We start from the raw sequence: 25,007 nt of genomic DNA, 5'->3' as shown, positions 1-25,007 counted from the left end.
ACATGTGTGTGTCCTTGTACCTTAAAAACAGAGAACTAGGTTACATCCTGCGTATATTTACAGCAATCACTTACTTTCTCTGATTCTTTTTTTAGAGAAGGTTCTGGTAACTTTTAAAGTTCAGGCATAGTCATTTCCAGTGAAGTCAGAAGTTTACATACACTTAGGTTGGAGTCATTAAAACTCATTTTTCAACCACTCCACAAATTTCTTGTTAACAAACTATAGCTTTGGCAAGTCAGTTAGGACATCTACTTTGTGCATGACACAAGTCATTTTTCCAACAATTGTTTACAGACAGATTATTTCACTTATAATTCACTGTATCACAATTCCAGTTGGTCAGAAGTTTACATACACCAAGTTGACTGTGCCTTGAAACAGCTTGGACAATTCCAGAAAATGTCATGGCTTTAGAAGCTTCTGATAAGCTAATTGAGATAATTTGAGTCAATTGGAGGTGTGCCTGTGGATGTATTTCAAGGCCTACCTTCAAACTCAGTGCCTCTTTGCTTGACATCATGGGAAAATCAAAAGAAATCAGCCAAGACCTCAGAAAAAAATTGTAGAGCTCCGCAAGTCTGGTTCATCCTTGGGAGCAATTTCCAAATGCCTGAAGGTACCACGTTCATGTGTACAAACAAATGTACGCAAGTATAAACACCATGGGACCACGCAGCCGTCATACCGCTCAGGAAGGAGAAGCGTTCTGTCTCCTAGAGATGAACGTACTTTGGTGCAAAAAGTGAAAATCAATCCCAGAACAACAGCAAAGGACCTTGCGAAGATTCTGGAGGAAACAGGCAGAAAAGTATCTATATCCACAGTAAAAACGAATCCTATATCGACATAACCTGAATGGCCGCTCAGCAAGGAGGAAAAAGGGGGAGGCTTGCAAGCCAAAGAACACCATCCCAACCGTGAAGCACGGGGGTGGCAGCATCATGTTGTGGGGGTGCTTTGCTGCAAGAGGGACTGGTGCACGTCACAAAATAGAGGGCATCATGAGGATGGAAAATTATGTGGATACATTGAAGCAACATCTCAAGACATCAGTCAGGTAGTTAAATCTTGGTCACAAATGGGTCTTTCAAATGGACAATGACCCCAAGCATACTTCCAAAGTTGTGGTAAAATGGCTTAAGGACAACAATGTCAAGGTATTGGAGTGGCCATCACAAAGCCCTGAACTCAATCCTATAGAACATTTGTGGGCAGAACTGACAAAGCGTGTACGAGCAAGGAGGCCTACAAACCTGACTCAGTTCCACCAGCTCTGTCAGGAGGAATGGGCCAAAATTCACCCAACTTATTGTGGGAAGCTTGTGGAAAGCTTCCCACAATGAGCCAAATAAAGCAATTTAAAGGCAATGCTACCCAATACTAATTGAGTGTATGTAAACTTCTGACCCACTGGAAATGTGATGAAAGAAATAAAAGCTGAAATAAATAATTCTCTACTATTATTCTGACATTTCACATTCTTAAAATAAAGTGGTGATCCTAACTGACCTAAGACAGGGAACTCTTACTAGGATTAAATGTCAGGAATTGCTAAAAACTGAGTTTAAATGTAGTTGGCTAAGGTGTATGTAAACTTCCGACTTCAACTGTAGTTGCCGCGAAGTGTGTTTTCAGACACTTGCTATTCGTTTCCTAATACACATAAAAGTTAGAATTGACATAGAAACTATTATGGACATCAACAACCCCTAGCACCTATGCCCCACCCATTGGATCTTGAGAATAACGTTTTTCAGCCAACTCACTCCTGGACATGGAGCATTTTACACCCGAGCATTACAGACCATATCTTAATCAGGTTTGTCACAGTGCACCCTCTGGACCGGGGTAATTTCATGGTGCTGAACTGGTATTGATAGAGTGTGGGTAAATGAGGCACGCAGCAGTTGTTAACTTTAATAACCATAAAGATGTGGGCATCTGAGTAATATGGCCCTGGTGTGGTACTCCATACAGGTGATTAAGAACCGACCTGGGCTGAGGCCATGCAGACACACCTCCCACCTCCCATTCACTTCAATAGAATGACTAGTTAGAGATATCATAACTGTCAGTTTACCAGTAGTACTGTGTTTTAGTGTGTTGTTTTTATAACTTATCACATACTAACCGCTGTGGGGCACGGAATGCACCAGGAAGAGGGTACCAATTATTTAAAGACATTGTTTCAGTTGAAGATACACACATACACATTCTCTTTCCAGCAACTGGTTACCAGGATGATAGATGTGAGTCAGAGTGTGTCTCTGCGATGATGCTTACAATTCAGTGGGTGTGTAGATGACAAAGTAGATAAGCTGTACTAGTTGAGGAAAAAACACAATTGATTCATGTGACTAGGTCAGTGGTTTCTCTCTACCTGTCTGTCTGTCTGAGCTCTGAGCAGGAGCACGGTCGAGTTCCCTGCTCTCAGCTCACAGTCAGCATCAGCCTGTTAGCTGCAGGCACTGCTAGCTGGATGTACTTTGCTGTGCTCCACAGTGTCCACTTGTTTATCTGGGCCGGAGATGGTTCACTGATAAACGACCAGGGGTAAACTCATCTACATGTGACCAGCAAAGGTATGCCGATGGTCAAACTCAACAGTCTTCAATCTAAATTCAGCATAGATGATTTAACATTATATTAACTTAGTTGACACTGTACACAATACATACATTTTCTGGGCCTCCTCTGGGATCTTGAAAACAACCAAGTTGGCTGCACATCAAATTAGCCAGTGTTGATTTTTCAGTGTAACATTTCTAGTGTTGATTAAGGAGTTACATTCACTCTGTAAGAGTGAAATTAACACTCAGTGGTATAAAATAACCCCCAGTGTTGGTGATAATATATAACCAGAGTTATTGTTTTATACTTTGGAGAGTAAAATAGTCCCATCAAAACCACACCCATCATTATCATATTTCCCAGCATGTTATAATGCAAGTATATTTTTTTGGATTGTTTTTAATATTTGTGGTTTTGCATGTACATTGATTGATTAATGAATCTTATGCAAAACAAAGATGAATAACATACATTTTTCTAAACTAATCCAATCAGTTAGTTAGATGTATTGCACCCGTTAATGAAATGGTTGTTCCAGTTTAAATGATTTAGGTAGTCTTTTTATCAACTTTCCTAACTCTGACAGTCATTCTTAATGCAGGTTGAAGGGTGAATAAAAATTCAAATAGTTGGTTATCCTAACTTTGGCTGGATTCCAATAGGAATTACACATCACTTTTCAAGCCAGCATAATGTCACTTGCAGACATGATGCAGCCTGTAAACCAGGAGTTTCCTAACACCATTATTAGGGTAAAACTAGGCTATCAAAGTAAGGTCCTATGCTATACAGTGCCTTCAGAAAGTATTCACACCCCTTGACTTTTCCCACACTTTGTTGTGTTACAGCCTGAATTTAAAAAATATATATTACATTGAGAGTTTGTGTCACTGACCTACACACAATACCCCATAATGTCAAAGTGAAATTATGTTTTTAAAAATTAATAAAAAATGAAAAGCTGAATTGTCTTGAGTCAATAAGTATTCAAACACTTTGTTATGGCACACAAGCTGAAATAAGTTCAGGAGTAAAAATGTGCTTAACAAGTCACATAATACAATGCATGGACGTACTCCTTGTGGAATAATAGTGTGTAACATGTTTTTTGAATGACTACCTCATCTCTATACCCAACACATACAATTATCTGTAAGGTCCTTCAGTCGAGCATTGAATTTCAAACACAGATTCAACCACAAAGACCAGGGAGGCTTTCCAATGCCTCGCAAAGAAGGGCACCTATTGGTATATGGGTAAAAAAAGCAGACATTGAATATCCCTTTGAGCATGGTGAAGATATGAATTTCACGTTGGATGGTGTATCAATACACCCAGTCACTACAGAGATACAGACGTTCTTCCTAACTCACTTGTCAGAGAGGAAGGAAAACGCTCCGATATTTTACCATGAGGCCAATGGTGACTTTAAAACATTTCCAAAGTTGAATGGCTGTGATAGGAGAAAACTGAGGATGGATCAACAACATTGTAGTTACTCCAAAATATTCCAAAACATGCATCCTGTTCACAATAAGGCAATAAAGGAAAACATCAACAAAATTGGCAAATAAATGTACTTTATGTCCTGAATACAAAGTGTTATGTTTGGGGAAAATCCAACACAAAACATCAGTACCACTCTTCATATTTTCAAGCATGGTGGTGACTGCATCATGTTAAGGACTAGGGAGTTTTTTAGGATAAAAAGAAACGGAATAGAGCTAAGCACAGGCAAAATCCTAGAGTTAAACCTGGTTCAGTCTGCTTTCCAACAGACACTGCGAGACAAATTCACCTTTCAGCAGGAAAATAACCTAAATCACAACGCCAAATATACAGTGGAGTTTCTTACCAAGACAATGTGGAATGTTCCTAACTGGCCTAGTTAAAGTTTTTACTTAAATCGTCTTGAAAATCTATGGCAAGACTTGAAAATGGCTGTCTAGCAATGATCCAACTTGACAGAGCTTGAAGAATGTAAAAAAGAATAATGTGCAAATATTGTACAATCCAGGTGTGCAAAGCTCTTAGAGACTTACCCAGAAATACTCACAGCTATAATCACTGCCAAAGGTGATTCGAACATGTATTGACACAGGGGTGTGAACGCTTACGTAAATTGGATATTTCTGGATTAAATTTTCACTCAATTGGCAGACAATTTTTAAAACATGTTTTCACTTTGTTTTTATGGGGTATTGTGTGTAGATGGGTGTGAGAAAAATATTTAAGCAATTTTGAATTCAGGCTGTAACACAACAAAATGTGAAATAAGTCAAGGGGTGTGAATACTTTCTGAAGGCACTGTATCAATTGTATTGTCACAGAGTTTAATTTTAATGATATCACTCACCTAGGTAATCATTTGCTGAAAACCACAGGCCTCTAAAAGGAACAAATTAAATAATCATGTCACTAACAAATACAGTCATGGGTGGTAACTCTACAATTTACTTGAAAAGAAAAAGCACTCTATGAAATGTGCAAAATAGGCTTTACAGCATAGTGTTAAAACAACAGCTCAAAATGATTTAGTGTAACACTACAGGTGTTCATTTCTTACACTGAGAAAAGTATTTACTGTAACACTACAGGTGTTCATTTCTTACACTGAGAAAAGTATTTACTGTAACACTACAGGTGTTCATTTCTTACACTGAGAAAGTGTAACAGCGTCAGCACAAAGCAAAGTGAGGCCAGTTTACTCTAAATCAAGTGTTATGTATTACACCGTAGATGTTGCCTATCACTCTATAGTAGAGCTATGCAAACACCACAATCAAGTTCATTTGAACACTTTAAGAGTTGAATGGGGAAAACTAAAGTGTTAAATCTTTAACACTTTTAAAAGTGTTATTTTAACACCAGTTCAGTGGGACACGTATGTTCACTGAAAATAGTGTACATTTAAGTTAAATGTACACCATTGATTTTGCTGTGTGCCGTCCAGAGAACTTAGATATATTTAGCGACAATTGGCTTGACCGCGTCTCAGTGCCCACCTCCTCAGGGTTGCCTTTGTTATCTAACCATGTTGGCTGGCGTCAGCCCTGTGAACACAATGCTGTAGCAGGGCCGTCTCTGTCTGGCTAGGGATCAAGTCCTAGCGGATGATTCACTCACAGGGCTCGGGGCGCTCTGGTGTTGCTTTGGATTATTTTGAGTGTGAACCTGGGTGTCGAGCCAAGATGTAGCCAATTCCTTATGCTTTTACAGAAATATGCCCTCCCTCCCAAACACGTGCACTTACACACACACACACACACTTACACACTTACACACACACACACACACACACACACACACACACACACACACACACACACACACACACACACACACACACACACACACACACACACACACACACACACACACACACTCCCTCCTTTTGTTCCTTCACACATTCCTTTTCTTCACCGGGAGGTGTGAGTCAGAGAGTGTTAGTGGCAGCGAGGTGGTATGAACCTCGACAACCTAGGCAGCACACTTCCCTGGGAGATGACCTTGTCATGGTGTGTGTGAACCCACAAGCTACTGGGGCCGAGGCGGGGGCACCAAAGGCTACCATCAAAATACAGCAGCCGGCTCATATCAACCCCATTGAGGGGATTCCGTCAATCCACACGCAGAAGCGCTGCTGCCTGTTTAAACTTGCATTGCCTGGATGGACGTGGGGTCTTTGGTCTGAAAGACTCCAAAGCCTCCAGTGCTAGTCATGGGGCTGTGTAATTTCACACAGTTCTGACTCAGAGGGTGCATTTGAGCAGATGAAATATGGAGAGCATTAATTGAAGTCAGAGGGAACGACACGAAAACAGTTTTTCTGGCGGGGGTAGATTTAATCTCATTTGGAGTCCATATGATGTTGCTTTGTAGCGCATTTAAACATTATCTTAAGTAATCAGGGGAGTGTTCCTGGAGTTCCTCCTTGATGTTTAAGTAATGAGCTAAATCCCTGTGCCTGGCTGATAATGACGAGGAGCACCATTAAAGATACATGCACAGGGACAGCTGGGCCTCATCCACTTTGATGCCTCTGCCTCCTCAAACGAGTCATTAATATCTCCCATTTTCTTTCTTAATTTCTGATGCTAGCTGATTGCCAGTCCACCCGGTAAAGACCCAGCTAACTGATGCTAAAGACAGACTCGGCCAAACAGAATAGGGCTGTTTTGATGTCAGACTTATTTGTTATCAATCAAAGCACTTCACAATGAATGTACTGCACCTACAGTATGTGTGCCATTCAAGCGTAAATACATTGTCTGAAAAGAAGGGTCTGTTCCATAATGCATGACCTTACTCCACCATATTCCAGTGTGACTGAAAACAATCCAATTCAATGCTGTATATAATGGAACACTGGTGGTACTTTAATAGATATGTTTTTAACAGAAAACAGATTAAGAAAATATTGTTTTAAGGTTCATAGTCGATAAGCTCTAAGGGTGAGGGGATGAAAAACTCAATTTGATTTCCATCACCACCTTCAAACAAACTGCAAATGAACACAGCTCACACTTAGTTCCATAAATGAAAGCCACAAATTATGTTTAGTTCTTTATTTTGGGTGTTTTCCCCTTACCTACTTATTGAAAGATAAAATCATTAGAACCACACTCTTTCTGCCCATTTAAACAAAACTTTGTGCTGTCAGTTAGTGATTAAAACCCCACACAGAGAAGAGGTAGAACGAAGGAAGCCAAAACAAAAGACCCCCTCAAACATGAAAGAAAATGGAAAGAACACATCTTCTCTTGAGTGCATTGTGATTAAGATGTTGTGGGTTGAGAGGTCGTCAATGAGTGATTTAGACTGAACTTCTCAATTTGTGTAGTTTGTTGTTTCAGCAATACATACCGGCTTAATGGCCACTCTTGGAGTGAGTGTGAGAGAGAGAGAGGCACACTCTGCATAGATTAGAGGCAGTTATCTCTGTACTGACATAGACACAAACACTGCTATTGTCTCGTTGTCTGAACTGGCCAGATTTAGTGAGAGGGGAGTGAGTAGCCGGAAACCTCCCTGTCTAAAACACAAGGCTCCTTTACTCTCTTGTAAATGTTCCCTTTGCCTGATGTTGTCATTGGAGAGCCATACTGGAATGTATGTGCGGGAGTGCACAATATACAGTACATGAGCGCAAAGACTTTCCAATCATACCGTACTATACCTTTCAAACTTGTTTCTCTGTGCTTTTTAATGGTGAGCGGTTAATTCATTATTGTGAATAATGGCTCTGACCTGTAAGCTTCCATTTCTCACCTCTTCTATCTCTTCATATTGAAGCGCTCTCTCATTAGTTGGGTTTTAATTGGCTGTTGGGCTAAGATGAAAACAATGAAGCATCGATTTCCTTAAACATAATCACTTAATGGCGTTGTCTAATGACTGAAGTCACTGTGGGCTCCGAGGAGAAAAATGACCAGTCGATGCTCTGGTCGATGCCCTTCACCTCATCCACCCAAAGGGTAGAGAGCAGAACCACCTACTCCATTTGACCTGTTTGAATTAACCCTTTTAGCTGGTGTGACAGCCTGTAAACGGTCCATCCATCAAACACACACGCACATGTACACTGAGTGTACAAAACATTAAGAACATCTCTTAATATTGAGTTGCACCCCCTTTTGCTCTCAGAACAGCCTCAATTCATTGGGGCATGGACTCTACAAGGTGTCAAAAGCGTTCCACAGGGATGCTGGCCCATGTTAACGCCAATAATTCCCACAGTTGTGTCAGGTTGTCTGGATGTCCTTTGGGTTATGGAACATTCTTGATACACACGGGAAATTGTTGAGCGTGAAAAACTCAGGAGTGTTGCAGTTCTTGACACAAACCGGTGTGCCTGGCACCTACTACCATCCTCGTTCACTTAAATATTTTGTCTTGCCCATTCACCCTCTGAATGGCATACATACACAATCCATGTCTCAATTGTCTCAAGGCTTAAAAATCCTTCTTTAACCTGTCTCCTCCCCTTCATCTACATGATTGAAGTGGATTTAAAGCTGAAATATGTAACTTTTTGGGGCGACGCGACCAAATTCACATAGAAAAGTGTGTTAAAGATCTGTCATTCTCATTGAAAGCAAGTCTATGAAGCAGTATATCTGTTCTACTGTATGTGCAATATTTTTCTGCTTCCCGTTTTTTCATCTTTTACTTTAGTTTTTGTACACCAGCTTCAAACAGCTGAAAATACAATATATTTCGTTATGGAAAATATATTTCACAGCAGTTTAGATAGAACAATGATCCTCTGCACTACCCTTGCTTGTTTTGTCACATAAACTAAAATTAGGTTAACTATTAGAATTTTTGCAACCAAGAAATGTTGTAGCAATTTCTGCATAGTGCATCTTTAACAAGTGACATCAAATAAGGATCATAGCTTTCACCTGGATTCACCTGCTCAGTCTATGTCATGGAAAGAGTAGGTGTTCTTCATGTTTTGTACACTCAGTGTATATGTACAGTTCACCTTGTTTACATTCACATACACAGAGAGACAAATACACACACACACATAGGCCAGGTGCACACACAGGCATGCACAGGCATGCATGTACACACAAACAGGGTAATAGACAAGTATTTGCCCCGTGCTGACATGGTCCAAATTAGCTTAGGTTTATGTGGACAGCATAATGTACTATCCAAGTGGCCATTTGTCCTCTTAGTATCTCTCTCCTCTGGCCCCATGGTGTCAGAGCAGTCCCATTGTACGGCTCTCATTCTCTGTCTGCACAGATGGTACTGAGTAAACTGCTCTAATGTCCACCTGGCTGATGGCTGGACAAAGAGCTGCTTACCTGACCCCAGGGTCTGGAACTAAATAACACACACATACACACACACGCAAGCATGCACACAGACAAACTCATACACACAAACACACAAGTGCTATGTTTTGATCAAGTATCCCATATGGGGGTCAGATAAAGAGGTTGGAAGATACCATAGTCTTTGAATATCCTTTGAAATGCTGTTCATACATGGTCATCAGAGGGCTTTATATTTCTTATGGACAAAACAGCTGATTCCTCATGGCAATGCATTTTCAGCATTAAGGAGTCTGATGGAATCATTGTGGTTTTAGACCAACCGATAAAAGGCCAGGGGGTTAGATAAATATTCTCTAGGTAGACATGACTTGAAAGTGGACATTTTGTGAGTTCTGCCTCTACCACAGACTTGAAAGCATGTCTCCAGGCAGGAAACTACCAGTAAAATATTCAACTAGTCCAGCATATTGTGGGTTTTGCGGTTTAAATATAGCGCACTCAAGGGATTACTTCCTCACTTCTATGGTTTGTGTTCTGCCTCATGGCCCGATATATCAACACCTAAGCTTGTGGAGAGTGACATTAATACTGCAGGACAGCGGCGGCCAACATGACTGCAAATGTTCTCCTTTTAATCCCAGTCCCCACTGCCTGTGGTCTGGGCATGGCAGCCCTTGATGAACATGTGAGCAGGAAAGTGTTACCAAACCTGTCCATCCCAGTGAGAGCTCAGCTCAGATCTTTTTTTCAGGATCCAGCCACTTCAGACATTTACAGAGCCTGCCTTCAATAAAAATAAAAAATAAATGTTTTACCACCATGTTTAAAATGCAAAGCCACCATAAAGAAAACACACTGTTACAAAAGAGGAAGTGTTCTTTGGCTCCTGTTTACCACAACTCTTTCTCCAATTATCCTTCTCTCCTCTCCTCTGTGTCCTCGGATGAGCTCCAGTTTAACTGTTGGACGGTGGTGTCTGTGGCCATGGCTGTCGCAGGAAGATAAAGAGTTTTCCCCGGGGCATGAGGAGAGGGCCACACAGTGATTTAGGGCCCCTCTCCTGCATCTCCTCTGGCTGCATTAGCCAGCCACTTTATAATTGTGTGAAAGGGGCACTCCCAGTGTCTCCGTCATTACTCACTGACCCAGTCGCGGGCTCTGTCAGGCCCCTGCCCTCTCCCTCTGTCTCCATCCCCCTATCCCTCTGCAGTCCTCTCTCTCTCTTTAGACAAGGAGGGACGTCCCTAGGCCCCATCAGCCCCTCACTCCCCAGGGCGATCCCTATTGTTACTTGGACCCACCAGTGGCATTGGCGGGTTTCTCCTCTTCTCTCTCTGAATTTTTCTGACACTGTCTTTTGTCAGAACAAGGTCCATTGTGCTGCAGTTGTTGTGAATGATATCACCTCTGCAGGAGAGCCATTGTGAGTGGAGTGAATGGAGGCTGGTGTAACCCAGTCGGCCTGGTTAAGAACTGATGTGTGTAGTCATAATGAGAGGAGCGTAATTGCTCTGTATCTCCAGGCCTTCATTCCAGAACCCCAGGAGGATTTCTCACCTACTGGAACATATGAGTATCGTATGCAGGATCTCAGGGATGCAAAGACAGGCACATTAATGTGAGAGCAGAGCATCATTTCCTCATCATCAGGGAGTGATTTGTATGGAGTGAGGAACACTCTGAGAGTCAAATTAGAATCATCTAAATGCCTCTAGGGGCAACTTGCAACGCATGCTGTGTTGAAAAGGATAACATAGTAATTACATGTTGTGTGCCTTACATTTATAATGATGTGAATTTAAATTATTTTTCAGCAGGGTTTTTAACATGTGCATGCAGTATATGATGATATGAACTCATGATTTAAGTTCAGGTTGTTAAAAACAACATGTTTTTAACCTCATCATTTCTTAAGATAATATTTGTAACCATACAGTAGAAGCAAATTAAAAGAAGCACAGTGGTCTTATTTAGTACAATGTCTTTTTTTATAGTCCGCTGTAGATAATGTATTGAAAAATGTTATTCACAGCAGTGATTTATTTTATTTCTAGCATACCATTTTCTACCCTCCACATATACCAATTTATAATCCAACATGAATCCTACTCTTGACGTTCTAGTATACTGTATGCTCCACGGTAATTATCCAATCTGTAACCATGTACGCTGAGAGTCGGGAAGCAAGTTCAGGGAGTGAATACATTTAATAAATAAACCAACATAAACAAAACAAGAAACACGAACAGCACACCGACATGAAACAGATACAATAACACCTGGGGAAGGTACCAAAGGGAGTGACATAAATAGGGCAGGTAATCAAGGAGGTGATGGAGTCCAGGTGAGTCACAATAAGCGCTGGTGCGCGTGACAATGGTGACAAGTGTGCGTAATAATCAGCAGTCTGGTGACCTAGAGGCCAGAGAGGGAGTATACTTGACACAATCAAACTCCTCAGCTCCCCTGTGGTAGGCTAACCAGTTTGTCCCTCTGCCTGTGTGTCCTCAGAAGGAGGTACGTGTGAGGTGATCGCAGCCCACCGGTGCTGTAATAAGAACCGTATCGAGGAGCGCTCCCAGACCGTCAAGTGCTCCTGTCTACCGGGGAAAGTGGCCGGGACGACACGCAACAAACCCTCTTGTGTCGACGGTAAGGACATGTTCGTATGTTATTTACTTTCATCAACACATATGTTTAGTTTTACTACATACTGTATGTCATATGTGCTGTATCCATCCTTGGCTTAATAGTCAGATGTTTTATTCTAAAAAGAATTAGGTCACTAAATGTAGTGTAGCGGTACTTTATTTTTACAGTAGTTTATAACATTGTAATTATAACATTACTTTTGAGAGAGACATCCACATGCTGAGGTGTTTCAACTCTTTTCTTCCTAATGTGGCTCATTCCTGCATGACTCTCTTCTGTCTTAGTCATTTAAGATAATTAAGCACTCTTAGTTGGAGACTAAGTTGAACCTGGGTAAGTGCTGCAAAGGGAGACAATCAATACCTCATGTGCACTGTTGAGCACCTGGGAATGGCCCATGTTTCACATTGCATGGCCCAAGGCAGCTTAGGTTCATAAATTAATAAATGAAAAACACAACTCTGGCAACCCCTGGGCTTACACACCTGAAACGCCTAACTGAGGAAAATAATCAACGCAGTTACAGGGAAATGTAGAGCACCCGCAGTCACAAGCACAGTGAGATAGAACAGAACAGAGAGCCTAGCTCCTTCACGCCTTCAGAACTCATTTATCCTGATGCACTCTTTATTGTTTCACCTCAAACTCCTCAAAGATGAAAGTCATCTAGTCTGGCCTCACAAAGGAACGACACCGAGACGTCTTCATTATGAGTGACATTGCAATGACGGGGCGTACGTCTGCCCTCTTCAATCCCTTGGCTTGCTCCATCTTGATCAGTTCTGGAATATGAATTAGATATGAGTCTTGAGACACAAAACTTAGCGATTTCATCCTCAAACCAACTGCATAAACTTTTAAGGCTAAGGACTTCGAACTTGGTTGACTCACCCTACTTAAGAAAGCATGTTCAGTGCATTTCACAAAGGGGAAAACCCTCTGAAAGAAACATTTAAAGAGTTCTAACCTTGAAAACAGCACTGCAGTTCTTCCAGCAGACAGTTTTGTCCCCACACAGACTAGACAGCCAGCCAAACAATGTCTCCTCCACTCTACCATGAAAACATGTTTTAACCATGGCCCTCTGAACAATTGTTTGTGTATGTTAACTAAACATGGCCTCCACATAACAAAAACATGTTGATTTCTCTTCGACCAACAATACAAGCTTTATTCACAAAGGAATTGTATCTGACATGGTCAGAGATACAATGCAATATGTTAGACTGATTTCTATATTTACACTGCCTTGATGTGATCAGTTGATAGGATCCAGCTAGGAGAGGATGGAGAGGATGGGGAGTGAGGTGGTGGGGAAGGGAGAATGAATAGATAGGAGAGGATGGACAGGATGGGGAGTGAGGTGGTGGGGAAGGGAGAATGAATAGATAGGAGAGGATGGACAGGATGCGGAGTGAGGTGGTGGGGAAGGGAGAATGAATAGATAGGAGAGGATGGACAGGATGGGGAGTGAGGTGGGAAGGGAGAATGAATAGATAGATAGGAGAGGATGGGGAGTGAGGTGGTGGGAAAGGGAGAATGAATAGATAGGAGAGGATGCGGAGTGAGGTGGTGGGGAAGGGAGAATGAATAGATAGGAGAGGATGGACAGGATGGGGAGTGAGGTGGTGGGGAAGGGAGAATGAATAGATAGATAGGAGAGGATGGGGAGTGAGGTGGTGGGAAAGGGAGAATGAATAGATAGGAGAGGATGCGGAGTGAGGTGGTGGGAAAGGGAGAATGAATAGATAGGAGAGGATGGACAGGATGGGGAGTGAGGTGGTGGGAAAGGGAGAATGAATAGATAGGAGAGGATGGACAGGATGGGGAGTGAGGTGGTGGGGAAGGGAGAATGAATAGATAGGAGAGGATGGACAGGATGTGGAGTGAGGTGGTGGGGAAGGGAGAATGAATAGATAGGAGAGGATGGACAGGATGGGGAGTGAGGTGGTGGGGAAGGGAGAATGAATAGATAGGAGAGGATGGGGAGTGAGGTGGTGGGGAAGGGAGAATGAATAGATAGGAGAGGATGGACAGGATGGGGAGTGAGGTGGTGGGAAAGGGAGAATGAATAGATAGGAGAGGATGGACAGGATGGGGAGTGAGGTGGTGGGGAAGGGAGAATGAATAGATAGGAGAGGATGGGGAGTGAGGTGGTGGGGAAGGGAGAATGAATAGATAGGAGAGAATGGGGAGTGAGGTGGTGGGGAAGGGAGAATGAATAGATAGGAGAGGATGGACAGGATGGGGAGTGAGGTGGTGGGAAAGGGAGAATGAATAGATAGGAGAGGATGGACAGGATGGGGAGTGAGGTGGTGGGGAAGGGAGAATGAATAGATAGGAGAGGATGGGGAGTGAGGTGGTGGGGAAGGGAGAATGAATAGATAGGAGAGGATGGACAGGATGGGGAGTGAGGTGGTGGGGAAGGGAGAATGAATAGATAGGAGAGGATGGACAGGATGCGGAGTGAGGTGGTGGGGAAGGGAGAATGAATAGATAGGAGAGGATGGACAGGATGGGGAGTGAGGTGGTGGGGAAGGGAGAATGAATAGATAGGAGAGGATGGACAGGATGGGGAGTGAGGTGGTGGGAAAGGGAGAATGAATAGATAGGAGAGGATGGACAGGATGGGGAGTGAGGTGGTGGGGAAGGGAGAATGAATAGATAGGAGAGGTTGGACAGGATGGGGAGTGAGGTGGTGGGGAAGGGAGAATGAATAGATAGGAGAGGATGGACAGGATGGGGAGTGAGGTGGCGGGGAAGGGAGAATTAATAGATAGGAGAGAATGGGGAGTGAGGTGGTGGGGAAGTGAGAATGAATAGATAGGAGAGGATGGACAGGATGCGGAGTGAGGTGGTGGGGAAGGGAGAATGAATAGATAGGAGAGGATGGACAGGATGCGGAGTGAGGTGGTGGGGAAGGGAGAATGAATAGATAGGAGAGGATGGACAGGATGGGGAGTGAGGTGGTGGGGAAGGGAGAATGAATAGATAGGAGAGGATGGACAGGATGCGGAGTGAGGTGGTGGGGAAGGGAGAATGAATAGATAGGAGAGGATGGACAGGATGGGGAGTGAGGTGGTGGGGAAGGGAGAATGAATAGATAGATAGGAGAGGATGGGGAGTGAGGTGGTGGGAAAGGGAGAATGAATAGATAGGAGAGGATGCGGAGTGAGGTGGTGGGGAAGGGAGAATGAATAGATAGGAGAGGATGGACAGGATGGGGAGTGAGGTGGTGGGGAAGGGAGAATGAATAGATAGATAGGAGAGGATGGGGAGTGAGGTGGTGGGAAAGGGAGAATGAATAGATAGGAGAGGATGCGGAGTGAGGTGGTGGGAAAGGGAGAATGAATAGATAGGAGAGGATGGACAGGATGGGGAGTGAGGTGGTGGGAAAGGGAGAATGAATAGATAGGAGAGGATGGACAGGATGCGGAGTGAGGTGGTGGGGAAGGGAGAATGAATAGATAGATAGGAGAGGATGGGGAGTGAGGTGGTGGGAAAGGGAGAATGAATAGATAGGAGAGGATGCGGAGTGAGGTGGTGGGAAAGGGAGAATGAATAGATAGGAGAGGATGGACAGGATGGGGAGTGAGGTGGTGGGAAAGGGAGAATGAATAGATAGGAGAGGATGGACAGGATGGGGAGTGAGGTGGTGGGGAAGGGAGAATGAATAGATAGGAGAGGATGGACAGGATGGGGAGTGAGGTGGTGGGGAAGGGAGAATGAATAGATAGGAGAGGATGGACAGGATGGGGAGTGAGGTGGTGGGGAAGGGAGAATGAATAGATAGGAGAGGATGGGGAGTGAGGTGGTGGGGAAGGGAGAATGAATAGATAGGAGAGGATGGACAGGATGGGGAGTGAGGTGGTGGGAAAGGGAGAATGAATAGATAGGAGAGGATGGACAGGATGGGGAGTGAGGTGGTGGGGAAGGGAGAATGAATAGATAGGAGAGGATGGGGAGTGAGGTGGTGGGGAAGGGAGAATGAATAGATAGGAGAGGATGGACAGGATGGGGAGTGAGGTGGTGGGGAAGGGAGAATGAATAGATAGGAGAGGATGGACAGGATGCGGAGTGAGGTGGTGGGGAAGGGAGAATGAATAGATAGGAGAGGATGGACAGGATGGGGAGTGAGGTGGTGGGGAAGGGAGAATGAATAGATAGGAGAGGATGGACAGGATGGGGAGTGAGGTGGTGGGAAAGGGAGAATGAATAGATAGGAGAGGATGGACAGGATGGGGAGTGAGGTGGTGGGGAAGGGAGAATGAATAGATAGGAGAGGTTGGACAGGATGGGGAGTGAGGTGGTGGGGAAGGGAGAATGAATAGATAGGAGAGGATGGACAGGATGGGGAGTGAGGTGGCGGGGAAGGGAGAATTAATAGATAGGAGAGAATGGGGAGTGAGGTGGTGGGGAAGTGAGAATGAATAGATAGGAGAGGATGGACAGGATGCGGAGTGAGGTGGTGGGGAAGGGAGAATGAATAGATAGGAGAGGATGGAGAGGATGGGGAGTGAGGTGGTGGGGAAGGGAGAATGAATAGATAGGAGAGGATGGACAGGATGGGGAGTGAGGTGGTGGGAAAGGGAGAATGAATAGATAGGAGAGGATGGACAGGATGCGGAGTGAGGTGGTGGGAAAGGGAGAATGAATAGATAGGAGAGGATGGAGAGGATGGGGAGTGAGGTGGTGGGGAAGGGAGAATGAATAGATAGGAGAGGATGGACAGGATGGGGAGTGAGGTGGTGGGAAAGGGAGAATGAATAGATAGGAGAGGATGGACAGGATGCGGAGTGAGGTGGTGGGAAAGGGAGAATGAATAGATAGGAGAGGATGGAGAGGATGGGGAGTGAGGTGGTGGGGAAGGGATAGTGGAGAGGATGGAGAGGAGGGAGGGAGGTGGTTGGGAAGGGATAGTGGAGAGGATGGAGAGGAGGGAGGGAGGGTTGGGAGATGTTCACACTTCATGCCTCCGTGCTCCTGGCTCCTGCAGTGAGGGAAGAATCCCTGTACCTGTTACTGTATTGATTAGCAACCTATTATAAAGAGAGTGGGGATGAAATGGAAATGACAAGTCACTGAGCAGCAAAGTTCCAGCAGTGAGCACCACAGAAGGAAAGAGAGAGAGAGAGAGAGAGAGAGAGAGAGAGAGAGAGAGAGAGAGAGAGAGAGAGAGAGAGAGAGAGAGAGAGAGAGAGAGAGAGAGAGAGAGAGAGAGAGAGAGGGAGAGAGAGAGAGAGAGAGAGAGAGAGAGAGAGAGAGAGAGAGAGAGAGAGAGAGAGAGAGAGAGAGAGAGAGAGAGAGAGAGAGAGAGAGTGTGTTGTCTGTTGTTTGTGTGGTTCTGTGGGCCCCTGTTCAACTCTGTGAGGGTTTATAGACCTGTGTAGTCAGTGTTCTGTGACTGTCCCCTCAGCGGTGTGAAGGGGTGCACTAGCCTGGCTAAAAAGATTGAACTCATCCCCAGGTCTCCCGTTATTAATGCTTAATCAGTGATGAGAGATGATGCTGCCACCCAGACTGGCTCATTTCGCCCTCAAGGGGATACCTGCCGTGACTATTCCATACACATACACACATACATTGGACACAACCACACACAAATACACACATGAACACAGACACGCACGCACACACATACTAAGCTGCCCTTCACATGCACCAAGTCCTGTACTGTATAAGTGGCAAGACGTACCCTTCTTTCATCAGATAAAGTCTTTCAGACAGAATCCTGGGTGTATTAACTGTCATTAGCATCAAACAATCAAACCATTAAACCCCTTAACAGAGAAAAGGGACTGCATGAAGATAAAACAGATCCAATGACATTGTTTTATATGTAATGTTTACTCCTTTGTAGATATTAGGGATCAGTATCTGTGTGTGATGCTTCCTCTGGGATTGGTAACTGATTGGGTTATGTATTAATGCATGGGAATGTGGTGCTTGTGTTGGAGGCTGGCGCCAAACACAGTCATTGGGGGAGTGCTGTCAGCTTTTCCCAGCATGTGAATTGATTATTAGCATTGACAAAGAGAACTACGTCCCAGTTATGTCAGGGCCAACAAGACTCTTAGTTAGGAACATCCCTTTTAACAAGTCAAACGCTGCGGCTTATTTCTCACAGCCCATGCAAGGCCAATCAAATACGCTCAGATTAGACGCTGTCACTGCACCGCTGCCTTTATCCTGCTGTGAGATATGCAAGTGCACAAGCACTGTACACACACTTTCTGCACACATGTGTCATGGATCCCTCTGGAACTTTAATTACGCACACCTGTCCCCTATTCCCACTGATTAGTAGATGTATAAGTGTGCCCTTTGGTTTCCATTGGGCTGTTGATTATTGTTACAATGTCTGTTGGTGCGTGTGAGTACCTGTGCTGTGTTTTGGCTTTCGTGCCCTTGTGGATTGCGCAGATGATTACGGGTCTCGTCCCGTGGGTTAATCATTGTGCGCGTGTGTTATTTATTTGAGGTACTCCTCGCTCTTTTGTTAGGGTTTCTACCCTGTGTTTTGTTACGTGTTTGTTTGGTCTTCGTTCCCGTGCCTTTACATGGCACGCTGTAATTTGGGTCAATAAAAAAACATATTACGCACTCCTGCATCTGTCTCCCGATCCCTTTATACCAACGTGACAGAATAATGGACCATTAAGGGAGAAAGAGGGAATGGCCCATCCGACGACGCTGTGACTGGTCCGTCCGGCTCCGCCGCAACTTCGGCAGCTGCAACTGGGTCGTCCAAAGTCACCACAACGGGTCCATCCGACACCGCCTCTTCAGCAGCTACAACTGGCCCGTCCGACACCGCCACAACCGGTCTGTCGCCACTGCTACTGGTTTGTCCAATGAGGACGCAACTCCGGCAGCTGCATCTGGTCCTGATCGACCCGCACTGCGTTCCTGTGATTGTCCTCGAGGCCGGTGTTGTTGCGCTGTGTGTTTTGGCTTTCGTGTCATTGTGGATTGCGCAGATGATTACGGGTCTCGTCCCGTGGGTTAATCATTGTGCGCGTGTGTTATTTATTTGAGGTACTCCTCGCTCTTTTGTTTTGGGTTTCTACCCTGTGTTTTGTTACGTGTTTGGTCTTCGTCCCAGTGCCTTTACATGGCATGCCGTAATTTAGGTCAATAAAAACCCCTATTACGAATTCCTGTGTCTCACCCGAATCAGTTATACCAGCGTGACAGCAGGTGCACACACACACACACACACACACACACACACACAGACAAAGGCTGTTTGCACCCCCTCTGCCACATAGAATATACATAGTATGTGTGTGTCTATCAGTGATGATCTCTTAACATTAGCAAAACACACACACACACGTTCTCTCATACACACACATGCATCACACACACACATTTATTTTCCCTCTTGAGCATATTAAGCGTGGTGCTAGCCACTGATGGGGAATGAACTCTCCTGTTTGGCTGCAGGCGGGTATTGCTGAGCATGACAGGTTGACATGGTACATTTGAGAAACGTACGGGGGGAAAGCACACATGAACGCAAGCTTCTTCAAGGGTAGAAAGAGATACCTGATCATCCACACACTCTGCTGATCAAAGAAACTATCTGAATGAAGCCAGCTACAGAATATCAAAGCACTCAGAATAAACAGCGTAGTTTGATAAGGCCCTTCAAAAGACATTGTCTTTCCATACATACTGTACGCAAGGCCATTGACATGATTAGTAATATCTATGTTTCAAAGAGAAAACTCTTAATTATATCTGGAGATGTGACGTGCTACATATTTCAAAATACAATGCAGTAGTATCATCCTGAAGTGCAGTAATAAATCTGTCACGTTGCATTTAAAACATCTGGTCTTTTTCTATAACACGTGTGCTGTACATGGAACACACTGCTGAGACCATTCAGATGACATCTATTCTTTACACACACACTTGTGCTGTCTGTGTGTCTGTGTGGATGAATTAAAGCAGGCCTGGCTTTCCATGATTACCTTGCCTCAAAGTTGACAGTGCAAAGTCTAAATCCTATGACATCTAAAGAAAGTCACACAAAATGAACATAAAATCCACTTATTGGAAGACCTCTGTCCTTCCCAGTATGGTTCACTCACTTCTTGCTTTGAGAAAGTATTCTCACCCCTTGACTTTTTCCCAATTTGCTGTTTTACAGCCTGAATTTAAAATTGACAAAATTGAAATGTATTTCACGGATCTACACATAATACCCCATAATGTCAAACTGGAATTTAGTATTTTGAATGTTTTACAAATTAATTAAAAATGAAATGCTGAAATTACTTGAGTCAATAAGTAAGTATTCAACCCCTTTGTTATGGTAACCCAAAATAAGTTCAGGAGTAAAAATGTGCTTAACAAGTCACATAAGTTGCATGACCTCACTCTGTGTGCAATAATAGTGGTTAACATGATTTTTGAATGACTACCCCATCTCAAAACCCCACACATACAATTATCTGTAAGGTCCCTCAGTCAAGTAGTGATTTTTCAAGTGCAGATTCAACCACAAAGACCAGGGAGGTTTTCCAATGCCTTGCAAAGAAGAGCACCTAAAAAAACAGACACCAAATATGGATGGTGTATCAATACACCCAGTCACTACAAAGATACAGGCGTCCTTCCTAACTCTCAGTTGCCGTAGAGGAAGGAAACCGCTCAAGGATTTCACCATGAGGTCCATGGTGATTTTAAAACAGTTACAGAGTTTAATGGCTGTGATAGGAGAAAACTGAGGATGGATCAACAACATTGTAGTTACTCCACAATACTAACCTAAATGTCAGAGTGAAAAGAAGGAAGCCTGTACAGAATAGTTTGAGTGGCTTTGTTACAGTTTTGACTTAAATTGTTTTGAAAGTGGCTGTCTAACATTGATCAACAACCAACTTGACAGAGCTTGAAGAGTTTAAAAAGAATAATGGCCAAATCCAGGTGTTTAGAGACGTACCACAAAAGACTAATCGCTGCCAAAGGTGATTATAACATTGACTCAGGGGGTTGAATACTTATCTAATCAGGAGTTCTGTGCCTCAACACAATCCTGTTTCGGAGCTCTACGGACAATTCTTTCAACCTCATGGCTTGGTTTTTTCTCAGACATGCACTGTTTATATATATACAGTGGGGAGAACAAGTATTTGACACACTGCCGATTTTGCAGGTTTTCCTACTTACAAAGCATGTAGAGGTCTGTAATTTTTATCATAGGTACACTTCAACTGTGAGAGACGGAATCTAAAACAAAAATCAAGAAAATCACATTGTATGATTTATAAGTAATTAATTTGCATTTTATTGCATGACATAAGTATTTGATCACCTACCAACCAGTAAGATTTCCGGCTCTCACAGACCTGTTAGTTTTTCTTTAAGACGCCCTCCTGTTCTCCACTCATTACCTGTATTAACTGCACCTGTTTGAACTCGTTACCTGTATACTCAGGTGCATCTTGTTTCCATTGATCACCCTTGAGATGTTTCTACAACTTGATTGGAGTTCACCTGTGGTAAATTTAATTGATTGGACATGATTTGGAAAGGCACACAACTGTCTATATAAGGTCCCACAGTTGACAGTGCATGTCTGAGCAAAGTCCAAGCCATGAGGTCGAAAGAATTGTCCGTAGAGCTCTGAAACAGGATTGTGTCGAGGCACAGAACTCGGGAAGGGTACCAAAAGATTTCTGCAGCATTGAAGGTCCCCAAGTGGCCTCCATCATTCATAAATAGAAGAAGTTTGGAACCACCAAGACTCTTCCTAGAGCTGGCCGCCTGGCCAAACTGAGCAATCGGTGGAGAAGGGCTTTGGTCAGGGAGGTGACGAAGAACCCAATCGCCACTCTGACAGAGCTTCAGAGTTCCTCTGTGGAGATGGGAGAACCTTCCAGAAGGACAACCATCACTGCAGCACTCCACCAATCAGGCCTTTATCGTAGAGCCACTCCTCAGTAAAAGGCACATGACAGCCCACTTGGAGTTTGCCAAAAGGCACCTAAAGAAACAAGATTCTCAGTTTTTTTTAAACCAAGATTGAATTCTTTGGCCTGAATGCCAAGCGTCACATCTGGAGGAAACCTGGCACCATCCTTACCCTGAACAATGGTGGTGGCAGCATCATGCTGTGGATATGTTTTTCAGTGGCAGGGATTGGGAGACTAGCAAGGATAGAGGGGGAAAAAATGTTTTGTTTTGTCATTATGGGGTATTGTGTGTAGAATATTTTATTTTAGAATAAGGCTGTAACGGAAAGAAATGTAGAAAACGTCAACGGGTCTGAATACTTTCGAATGCACTGTATATAAAATCAATAATAAAATATATAATTCTTCCACTTTGACATTGGAGTATTTTTTGTAGACCATTGACAAAAAAATTACAATTAAATCCCACTTTGTAACACAACTAAATGTGGAAAAATCAAGATGTGTGAATATTTTCTGAAGCACTGTATATATCCACCTGTGAAGAGCAAACCTGCAAGGCCTGAACCTGGTGCTGATACAGCCCCGGAGTAAGGTCAGGAGCACAGTGCTGTAGCATCCGGAAAAAATGCCTCCTCTCTCGCTGCATGACCGCCCGACATGAGCAGAGTTAAAATCGAAACAAACAATAAAGGCTGCATATGAGTCAGAGGGTGTTTTTTTTGTTAAGTTTGAGATTATAGACCAGAACCCGATACACTAGCTAACTTCCTCTAACTTTGTCGCATCTTCCACCATAGAGGACATCATTAGACACTTGACCTTTCAACTAACGTGTTCCTCACTAGGGGCAGGAGACATTCAGACAGTCAGGGCTATTCTTTATGTGTTCTGCGCTCCTCACACATCCACAATGACTCATTCACTTCTGAACACTTTGAAGTTCTATCCATTCTCAACATTCCTTTTTTGCAAGAGCCATTGTTAGAATTGACAAGTAATGGACAATTCAAAGAGTCTTTCATCAGAAGAAATACAGTTTTCCAACAACCACTCGAGCACACTTCAAGACGAATAACTCGTAGAAACACTCCTAGACACAGTACACACACAAATACACACTTGTTGCATTCCACAAATACAGGCTGTGGTCCCAAGGTGGTCATTACGATTGTACCATGTTGGCAATATAATGATTGAGATGCCAAAAGATAGTGTCTGAATAGCTAGCTAATCAAGAGCCAATCTGGTACTGTGAAGAGCAGCGATTAATATAGAATAATGGCCTGTGAAACCGACCTCAGATCTGAGGTCTCTGTCTCGGCCACTCCATAATTACATACTGGCTTTATTATTCCAGCTCTGTTGACCTTCGCCAGCCTTATTACTGCCATTACACACTGGCCAGTCTCCCTGGGATTACAGCCAGGCTCATTTCCCTGTGTAAGGACTAACCGAGCCTCTTCATTTGATCAATCAGCTCATCAAATCAAATCAAATGACAAATTATTTGTCACTTGCGCCGAATACAACAGTTGTAGACCTTACCGTGAAATGCTTACTTACAAGCCCTTAACCAACAATGTAGTTCAAGAAATAGACTTAAGAAAATATTTACTAAATTAACTAAAGTAAAAATCGAACAAAAAGTAACACAATTAAATAACAATAACGAGACAGGAAGGTTGGCCGCAGTGATGTGCTGGGCCGTACGGACTACCCTCTGTAGCACCTTACGATCTGATGCTGAGCAGTTGCTATACCAGGCGGTGATGCAACCGGTCGGGATGCTCTTGATGGTGCAGCTGTAGAACTTTTTAAGGATTTCGAGACGCAAGTCTCCTGAGGGGGAAAAGGCATTGTCGTGCCCTTTTCACAACTGTCTTGTTGGTGATGTGGACACCAAGGAACTTGAAACTCTCAACCAGCTCCACTACAGCTCCGTCAATGTTAATGGGGGCCTATTCGGCCCTCCTTTTCCTGTAGTCCACAATCAGCTCCTTTGTCTTCCTCACATTGAGGGAGAGGTTGTTGTCCTTGTACCACACTGCAAGGTCTATGACCTCCTCCCTATAGGAAGTCTCATCGCTGTCGGTGATTAGGCCTACCACTGTTATGTCGTCAGCAAACTTAATGATGGTGTTGGAGTGGGTGAACAGGGAGTACAGGAGGGGACTAAGCACGCACCCCTGGGGGGCCCCAGTGTTGAGGATCAGCATGGCAGATGTTTTGTTGCCTACCCTTACCACCTGGGGGCAACCCTTCAGGATGTCCTGGATCCAGTTGCAGAGGGAGGTGTTAAGTCCCCATGTTCTTAGCTTAGTTTGCCCAGTTTGTTGTTTTTGTTACTGGTCTGGTGAGAGAGGACTCATGACTGATTAATATTGAAATATGTGATTGATGGGTCAGAGACAGACTCTGACTGAGGTAGATTGATTGGAGAGTGGGAGAGTGTTGCTGGCTATAAGAGGCTGGAGAGACATGGTGCCAGACAGAGGGGCACTGGAGGGACAGAGGGGTAATAGAGAGAAGCAGAGGGAGGTTGGGAGAGTTCACTGTTATCCAGTGTGAGCCATTGATCCATGCCCCCAAACTGTAAATTAACACCTGCAGAAAAGCATGAAAATGTAAACCCTAATTGCTTTCCACTCTTGATCCCGACCCAAGGCGATCGATTTGAGTGGCGTAGGAGGAAGACACTGAGGGCCACCAAAGCTATTGGAAAACCATCCATTTTGCCTTGATTAATTTAAGCCCAGTCAACCATTCTAAGGCTGTTCTGATGTTAAAAACCATTTGCTATTCATCGAACTGTCAGACATGTGTCTGTATAACGAGGGCATGTCTCTTTGAACACCTTGACAGACTCTCCTCTGTCATGGTGTTCAAACATCATGTTACCTGGCAGACATATCTGGTTCAATGTATCTATCATATACTGTAACTACCCCACTGTGTATTTGACGGACAAATAATATAAGCCATTTAGCCGACGCTTCTATCCAAAGTGACTTAGAGTCACGCATGCATACATTTCACATATGGTTGGCCCCAGGAA

General features: G+C 43.7%; 1 protein-coding gene across 3 annotated transcripts in view; it reads left to right on the top strand.

Moving 5' to 3' along the window:
* The window catches only part of LOC139557440 (chemokine-like protein TAFA-1), a 272,605-nt gene that overhangs the window by 214,915 nt on the left and 32,683 nt on the right, over window positions 1-25,007 (top strand). For all 3 annotated transcript variants that reach the window (XR_011671393.1, XR_011671392.1, XM_071372259.1), the window contains exon 3: window positions 11,880-12,020. Coding sequence is in view for 1 of the 3 variants with exons in the window: in XM_071372259.1 (XP_071228360.1) it covers window positions 11,880-12,020 (141 nt within the window). In the remaining 2 variants the exon portion in view is untranslated. The remainder of the gene's footprint in view (window positions 1-11,879; window positions 12,021-25,007) is intronic.

The sequence above is a fragment of the Salvelinus alpinus genome, chromosome 2 (genome assembly GCF_045679555.1).
Source record: "Salvelinus alpinus chromosome 2, SLU_Salpinus.1, whole genome shotgun sequence".
Taxonomy (NCBI): Eukaryota; Metazoa; Chordata; class Actinopteri; order Salmoniformes; family Salmonidae; genus Salvelinus; species Salvelinus alpinus.
The sequence above is the reverse complement of the archived record's forward strand: the minus strand, read 5'-3'. Positions and strand labels throughout refer to the sequence as shown.